Source organism: Terrapene carolina, unplaced genomic scaffold, assembly GCF_002925995.2.
Source record: "Terrapene carolina triunguis isolate 2854851 unplaced genomic scaffold, T_m_triunguis-2.0 Scaffold35771, whole genome shotgun sequence".
Lineage (NCBI taxonomy): Eukaryota > Metazoa > Chordata > Testudines > Emydidae > Terrapene > Terrapene triunguis.
In genome coordinates this window covers 1-8,221 of record NW_020700122.1, presented here as the reverse complement: position 1 = coordinate 8,221, position 8,221 = coordinate 1, and the positions used below count along the sequence as shown (strand labels likewise).

The 8,221-nt window shown below is 59.3% G+C and overlaps 1 protein-coding gene across 1 annotated transcript; it reads left to right on the top strand.

Moving 5' to 3' along the window:
* Positions 1 to 1,590: 1,590 nt before the first annotated feature.
* On the top strand, positions 1,591 to 8,215 carry CD5L (CD5 molecule like). Its single transcript, XM_026646620.1, has 6 exons — positions 1,591 to 1,701; positions 2,156 to 2,191; positions 3,891 to 4,199; positions 6,736 to 7,065; positions 7,405 to 7,730; positions 8,093 to 8,215. Exons 1-6 carry the CDS (start codon positions 1,668 to 1,670, stop codon positions 8,099 to 8,101), a joined length of 1,044 nt encoding a protein of 347 aa, XP_026502405.1. The 5' UTR covers positions 1,591 to 1,667; the 3' UTR covers positions 8,102 to 8,215.
* Positions 8,216 to 8,221: the final 6 nt, after the last annotated feature.

Below are 8,221 nucleotides of genomic sequence, written 5' to 3'. Positions count from 1 at the left end.
GAGATATTAAATTACTCTCATAATGTCACACCAGGGCAAGAAGCTTACCCAGCTTCGACCTTCCCGGGGCTGACCTCGGAGCATTCAGCATCCCCTTCCGCACCGTGCGCGTCCCACAGCGAGTCTGCCCCGGTGGGGCCCCTGGGGAAGCCAGAGGGCCCTGCACCCCAACTCCGCAGTCAGACGTGACTCTCAGCCAGCCGGTAAAACAGAAGGTGTATGAGTCGACAGGAACACAGCGTAGAATGGAACTTGTTAGCACAGAAATCAGTGACTTTCAGCCAAGCCCATCTTGGAGGGAAGGGAGCCCAGAGCCAGGGCTCTGGCCCTCCTCCTGTGCCCCAAGCCAGCCGAGACTGACTCGCTTCCAGCTGCCTGGCCCCTGCCCTGCCCGTTGCTCCTCCTCCGGCCTTTGTCTGTCACCTGGTCACATCCCCCGCCTGGATCTCAGGTTACGAAGGGACGGCCGTAGCATCTCTGCAATCCTCACACCTCGTTCACCAGGCAGGAGCACAACATCGGCCTTGAGTTACAGCTGGAGACCAGACTGTCTGAACTCAGCCAGCGGCCGGCTCCCTAGGGACCCTTCCCCAGCAGCGGTGTGTGACCTTTCACACGCTTTCCTCCACTTTCCCAGAGCTAAGCCGACAACTGGGGCAGGCCTCCGAGGCCCCTCTTATTACAGGGAGCTGCAGGGAGTGGGGCAGGCAGCCAGCAGGGGGCACCTTCCTCTCACCCCAAAGCCCCAGAGCAGCACTAGGGGGCTTGTGCTGCAGGGAGGGGAGAGGAGCGGCTAGTAGGGGATGGTCTCCCTTCACAGTCAGAGCTCCAAGCCGATTGCCCCCTTTATGCTTTCCCCTCTCTGGGGGGGGGGGGGGTGGCCCTGTCCCCTGCCCACCTCAGTGCTGGTGTCCATGCTGCCCCCAGGATCTCTCTGCTGGGAGGGGGAGGCAGTCAGGCATAGGGTCCCTATTGGATCAGGCTCCCTCCTCCCTCAGCTGCCATGTGGAGGGAGCCCCCCTTGGACCCAAAGTGCCAGCTCCGCCAGAGAAGGAAGTGGAGCCGGCTGCAGAGATTCTGGGCAGAATCAGAAGGGGAAGCAGTCAGAAAGTTGGACCAGAGCCATGGGACTCAGGACAGTCACAGAGTGGGGAGGTGCCTTGAGGTCCCGGCTCCCAGCCCCCCTGCTCTAACCACCAGACCCCACTCCCCCCCCAGAGCCGGGGAATAGAACCCAGGAGTTCTGGCGCCCAGCCCCCCTGCTCTAACCACCAGACCCCACTCCCCTTCCCTTCCATCCCATCCCAGAGCCAGGACAGCACTGGGGCCAGCACTGCCTGTACAGGGGAGAGTGCCCCCCACTGAGCTCCTGCCCTGCTCCCTGCAGCACTGCCATCCATTGCCACATCAGCGGGTTCATTTGCAGGCAACACTATTGACCGCAGTGTCACTCCCCTGCCCTCCTCCCCCCAGCCCTGGGACACGTGCTGAGCCCAGTGCCGTGATGCCGGGAAACGATCTTGTGACCGGTCCAAGGGCCGGCCCCTCACTCCAGTTCCTCCCATGCTGACCTGGCAGTCCTGTGCCAGCCCTTAAAAGGGGCTGCCCAGGCTGGGTGGGGTGAGAGGAGCTCTTGGCAGGACGGAGCTGCTCGCCCCGAGGGAGCCATGGATCTGCGGCTGTGCCTCTTGTTCTGCTTCGGTGAGGGCCCCTCTGGGTGTGGCAGGTACCCACCCCATCGGGGGGAGGTGCCGGCTCGGCAGCCCCTGCATCCAGGTGTATCCCTGGAGGGGGTACAACAAGCTCGCCTGTTCTCCCCCCACCAGGAGATGTGACTGAGCCCTGCCCTGCCGAGTCCCCCCACAGGGAGAGGGCCTCAGTCTGTGTGCTGGTGGGGCCAGGCAGTGACCTCATGGGGCTGGTCTGTTTACCAGTGAGAGGAGAAGGGAAGAGCAGCCGATGGGCAGCCGGTTTGGGCCTCCTGCGGCTCCCCCATTCCCCTGGGTCCCAGCACATGTCACTGCTGTGTCTGGCTCTAACTGCTCTGGACTCTGCCCCGCCCGGCGCCACTTTCCTGCAGGTGCCTTGGGACTGGGAAGCTTTGGGGTGCACTGGCCCCTCTGCTCCTGACAGTTTCTCCCTTGTCTCTCCCCAGCTGCCAATGTGGGAGTCTCCTCCTCCTCCTCCTCAGGTATGTATGTCTGGCCCCCAGGTGGCTGCCCTTTGCCAGAGCCCAGGCCAGGATCCCAACCCCCCCTTGGCATGATGGCTGGGGCCTGAGCAGAGGTCACCACGGCGGCCCTTTGGAGAGTCAGCTGCCCAAGCACAGGTCCCAGAGTGCAACGGTGTTAAGGCAGGTTAGGTCGCAGAATGCAACAGGAGCAAGGAGGCTGGCAGAGTGCAGATCCCAGCATGCAACAGGAGCAAGGCGGCTGCCTGGGTTGAAGCACACAACAGGAGCAAGGCACTAAGAGCTGCCCCTATGTGAGCTGTGACTCATTGCAATGGTAGGGTTACCATACGTCCGGATTTTCCCGGACATGTCCGGCTTTTTGGGCCTCAAATCCCCGTCCGGCAGGAAATCCCAAAAAGCCAAACATGTCCGGGAAAATAGGGAGGGGCTGGCGCCGCTGGGTGCTGGGCCGGGGGCCGGGCCGAGGCCGGCGATGCTGGGCTGAGGGTGCTCGGCTGGGGGCTGGCCCGGGCCCGGCGGTGCGGAGCCGGGGGCCAGCGGTGCTGGGCCGGGGGTGCTGGGCCAGGGGCTGGGGCCGGGCCGGGGGTGCTGGACCGGGGGCCCGCGGTGCTGGGCCGGGGGTGCTCGGCCGGGGGCTGGCCCTGGGCTGGCACCCCAGGGCCCGAGCCGAGCCAGGCTGGAGCCGCTGGGGCCAGGGCCGGACGTCGGAGGGAGCCGCTTGATTGGGGGGGCCAGACTGGGCCGCGCCTCCTCCCCCCCCCCCAGCTTACCTGCTGCCTGCTTCAGGCTTCCCGCAAATCAAATGTTCGCGGGAAGCAGGGGAGGGGGCGGAGTTGGGGCGGGGACTTTGGGGAAGGGGTGGAGTTGGGGCGGGGGCGTGGGCGGGGCTGGGGCGGGGCCGGGGCCCCGTGGAGTCTCCTCTTTTTGGACACTCAAAATATGGTAACCCTATGCAATGGAGCACATTCCCCTAGGAAGACGGTGTCACCTTTTTCTCCCACCAGCTCTGGTTTCTCCCTGTGCTGCAGTCTCATTCAGTGCTGGGAATCTGCCAACCAAATTGTGTTAGATCAAAGGGAGCAGAAACCCCAGCTATTTACCACCTTCCCCCACCCTGACACCCCTTACTTCCCCTACAACTCTTAGCAAGAAACTGCCAGCCCCTTGTGTGTTCACACTCAATCTAGCCCCTGTCCTCCAGGTCAGGGTGGCCCCTCTCTCCATGGGGTACCCCCTTGTTGTCACACTGACCCGGGCTCCCATTGCATCCCTGTCCTCACACAGCGCATGGACCATGTGCTGTGAGCCTGGGGGAGGGGGCCAGGTTCTGTCCCTGTCTCTAGCCAGGGAGTTGTGTGGGGGGGGAGGCAGGTTCTATTCCCTGCTCTGCACAAGGCTCACTGTGTGACCTGGGGTAAATCACCTCCTGTCTCTGTGCCTCAGTTTCCCTTCTGTAAAGCAGGGGCACTGATGCTGCGCCATTTCCTGGGCTCAGTGACCTGTCTGTGCAGCATGTGGTGGGAGGGAGGTGCGGGAGAAGGGCCCAGGGTTAGTGTCGCGGGAAAGCCCATTCTGCCCTGTTCTGCACTCGCTGGCAATGCCTCGCGCTGAGCTGGGCCTTCAGTCCCTGGAGGTGCTGGGGTCTCCCCGCGCAGCCCCGGAGCAGGCGTCCCAGCAGCTGTGTTTGCTTTGCCAGAGGTGAGGCTGGTAGGTGGCCCCCACCGCTGCGCCGGGCGTGTGGAGGTGCGTCTGGACGGGCGCTGGGGCACCGTGTGTGACGACGGCTGGGACCTGGGCGACGTGGCCGTGGTGTGCAGGCAGCTGGGCTGTGGGCCGGCCTTGAAATCGCTGACTAGTAAAGTGTTCGGCCCGGGCCCCGAGTCAGACCCTGTCCTGATGATTGACGTGCAGTGCCAGGGGACAGAGGCAGCTCTGGGGAACTGCTCGTACACAGATCCAGGGGACCTCTGCAAGCATGATGAGGATGCGGGAGCCCGTTGTGAAGGTGAGCCGGCCTGGAGAGCCCTGGCCCTAAGGGAGGGATGGGAGGATGCCTGGGGTCCCGGGATGGGGTGCTCAGTTCTGACTGAGCTGCCTTGCTGGGTGAGCACTGCACAGTCTGCCCGGGGAGCAGGGCGGGGACCTGACAGGTCCGGAGGGTGGGACAAGCAGGGCCTGGGCTCTGCTCCCTGTCATGTGCCATGGGGCAAAGTTATGAAGGGAAAATGCCCTCATGCAGCAGGGTCAGTGTCCACATGCATCATCCGCTACTGATACATCCCCAGCAGGGCTGGGAGCCAGGACTCCTGGGTTCCATCCCCAGCTCTGGGACGGGAGTGGGCTCTAGTGAGTTGGGGGGCTGGGAGTCAAGTCTCCTGGGTTCTATTCCTGGCTCTGGGAGGCTGTTACCTATAAACTCTAAGGCACCCATCTTTACCCAGTTGTAACGATGCTGGTCCTGGAAGGACCCAACTGAGAGTGCCAATTCAGGACAAACTGCTTCAAGCAGGGCAGTCACAGCCCAAGGCTGGGGTTTCTCCACCTCTAAGGCAAACCAAACCAGCCAAACAGAGAAGACTTTGGTTCTACCCCACTGGCTAACCACAAGTCACACAAGCAATTCCCTGAGACACTCCAGTTTCCCAGTATTACCACCAGTGCCTCTCGTTATGGGGACAAATGGTTATGAAAACCAACACTCGATCCCAAAGGACCAAGCCCCAGACCCAGGTCAATATACAAATCAGACCTTACCCATAAATCATGCTGTTGCCAATCCTTTAGAATCTAAAATCTAAAGGTTTATTCATAAAAGGAAAAAGATGTAGATGAGAGCTAGAATTGGTTAAATAGAATCAATTACATACAGTAATGGCACAGTTCTTGGTTCAGGCTTGTAGCAGTGATAGAATAAACTGCAGGTTCAAATCAATTCTCTGGAACATCCCCAGCTGGGATGGGTCATCAGTCCTTTGCGCAGAGCTTCCTTATAGCAAAGTCCCTCCAGAGGTAAGAAGCAGGATTGAAGACAAGATGGAGATGAGGCATCAGCCTTTTATAGTCTTTTCCAGGTGTAAGAACACCTCTTTGTCCTTACTGTGGAAAATTACAGCAAAATGGAGTCTGGAGTCACATGGGCCAGTCCCTGCATACTTTGCTGAGTTGCAAGGTGTATCTGCCTTCTCTGAATGGGTCAGTTGTACAGCTGATGGTCCTTAATGGGCCATCAAGCAGACTAGGCAGAGCTAACACCAACTTGTCTGGGATGTCTCCCAGAAGCATAGCATAAGTTTGAAATACAGACAGTATAGAGCCAATATTCATAACTTCAACTACAAAATTGATACACACATATAGACAGCATAATCATAACCAGCAAACCATAACCTTGTCTTAGACACCTCATTTGACCCCCTTTATACAAGAGTTGGTGCCACTACAGGACCTTGGTTGCAACCATGTTCTATATGGTCCCAGTTCAAGTCAATAACGTGACACCAGTTCCTAGAGCTCAAGGCGTAACCCGGTTGATTTAGGCACCGTGATCTTTTCCCAGTTCCTAGGACTCCGGGGGAAAGACACCTTCCCTTACCCAGTTCCTACGGCTCAGGGCGTAATCGTCTGTGGGTTTGTGGGGCCTTCCAGGGAAAGAGCCTTACACAGTAATACCCTTAACCTCTATTTATTAATAGTTACTAATACAGAATACACAGGCTAAGCATACAATGGTCATCACTTCCAATAAGGCAGATGAAATTTTCCCGCTGGCCAGCCAGGATCAGGTCATCTGGGGACTCCAGCTTCTGCACAGTGTGGTTGGCAGGGTGTGGACGTCTGGCAGCTTTGTTCTTAGAGTTGATTCCAAAGAACTTCCTTTTGGACCCCAGTTTATATAGTGAAACTTGAGTCCTGCTTAGATATAACTTAACCAATCATATTAAACTAAAGTACTACACAACAGTATTTTTCACAACCCTAGTCCATTATGAAACAATTCTTTAACCAATCATCTCCCACCACCATAGCTGATTGAAATCTTGTAAAATTAATTATGCAACAGACAGAACCAATCAACGAACCAGACAGAGACCATACAGATAAACAAGAGACAAGTGGGGACCGTAAAGGCAAAGCTATAAAGAAGTAGAGATTTCACACCCACAAGTGTTGATAAGTGGCACCTTGCCAGACCGAATGCATCAAACAACGTTTTCTTTAAACATCTTAAGATCTGTTTCTTTATCTGGTGATGGTGGGTACTATTAGGACAGGAGCCTTCTTAACAGCCCGCTACTACATTGTTTTAATGTAACTTAGATGGAATGTGAGGATGGGACTTTCTGCTTCTTGGCTCATGGCTGCTGCTCTCCTAATATGGCTGCAGAAAAAAGGCCTCAGACTTTACAAGAGGAGTGGAGTCTAGTGGTTAGAGCAGGGGGCTGGGAGCTAGGACTCCTGGGTCTTTCCCAGCTCTGTAAGTTGCTTTCTGCAGCCCCTGATCTCTCCCTGATCCTCATTCACATCTCTTCCCCCATCTCTAGCTGCAGATCTCCCAGAGCCACCTGTCCGGTTGGTGGGCAACGACACACGCTGCAGTGGGCAGGTGGAGATTTACCATGACGGCCGCTGGGGTGCTGTGTGTGGGTTGGGCTGGGACCTGACTGATGCCAAGGTGCTCTGCCGGGAGCTAGGCTGTGGGAGCCCGCGGTACGTCACCCACCACTGCAGCAAGTTCAGTCGGAGCTCAGCACCTGTCCTGCTGGGCCAGCTGGAGTGCACCGGGCAGGAGGCCTCGCTGACCCACTGCCAAGCCCAAGCCTGGGAGGGGCGGCACTGCCCCCACCACCGGGACACCGGAGTCATGTGCCAAGGTGAGAAAGCAGCTCTGGCACCAGGCCCTCATCCCCTGCCAGAGGCCCAGGACAGGCAGGGCTGGCTGGGCTTTGCCCCCTGAATGCCAAGCTGGTCCCCTTGCAGCAGGCACATCTCCAGCCTCCTTGCCCATGGGGCAGCGTGTGCCGGGGCCCCAGCTGAGCCTGGCAACAGCTGCCCCTCCTGGTTGGGCACACAGGGCACAGACAGCACAGCACTGGCGCCCCTGCGATGTGGGGGTCAGTGCCTGGCAAGCCCCCTCCACCTGCCAGGCCGTGCCTTCCCAGCATGCACTGGGGCACCGACCCAGCTGATCCACACACACCCCTTCCTCACAGAGCCCTTTGCACTGCGGCTGGTGAACGGCCCAAGCAAGTGCTCCGGGCGGCTGGAGGTGCGGTATGACGGAGTGTGGGGCACCGTGTGCGATGACAACTGGTCGGAGACCAACGCCCAAGTGGTCTGCCGGGAGCTGGGCTGTGGCCCAGCCGAGCCACTGGCCCCAAAGCTGCAGGATTGGCCCCGCTTTGGCCAGGGTACGGGGAAAATCTGGCTGGACGACATCCGCTGCAAAGGCACCGAGGAGACCCTGCAGAACTGTGCCCACCGCTTATGGAGCTACCACGACTGCACCCACCGGGAGGATATCAGCGTGGTCTGCCAGGTGCATGCCCACACCCAGGGAGAGGGAGATATAGGGAGCCCCACAACTTCTGGGTTCTATCCCAGCTCTGGGAGGGGAGTGGGGTCCACGGGGCTGGAGCAGGGGGGCTGGGAACCAGGACTCCTGGGTTCTGTCCCAGCTCTGGGAGGGGAGTGGGATCCAGGTGGCTAGCAGGGGGGCTGGGAGCCAGGACTCCTGGGTCCAGGCAGGCAGTGGCTGTAGGCACTGGCTGTGTCAGTGAAGGGGTGAGGCTGGGGGTGGCAGAAGCACACAGTTGGGTGAGGTGCCTGGCGCTCCCTGCAGCCCTCGCCCGAGGCCATGGGCAGTGCTCCCTAACCGCCCGTGCTCTCTTATTCCCACAGGACAACTGAGCTGGCCACAGCTCCTCCACAGCCTCCCATTGATTCCCCCTGCCCTCGAGCTTTCAGTGCATCCCCCATGCCACCAGGCCCTTCCTCTCTGCTGCCAGGCTCCCCGGCCCTGCCCGCCCA

Bases quoted from the DNA above. Each gene is read 5' to 3' on its own strand.
- CD5L (XM_026646620.1), top strand. From the start codon at position 1,668: ATGGATCTGCGGCTGTGCCTCTTGTTCTGCTTCG. The intron at 1,702-2,155 runs GTGAGGGCCCCT...GTCTCTCCCCAG, and splicing joins GTGCCTCTTGTTCTGCTTCG to CTGCCAATGTGGGAGTCTCC. The intron at 7,066-7,404 runs GTGAGAAAGCAG...CCTTCCTCACAG, and splicing joins CACCGGAGTCATGTGCCAAG to AGCCCTTTGCACTGCGGCTG.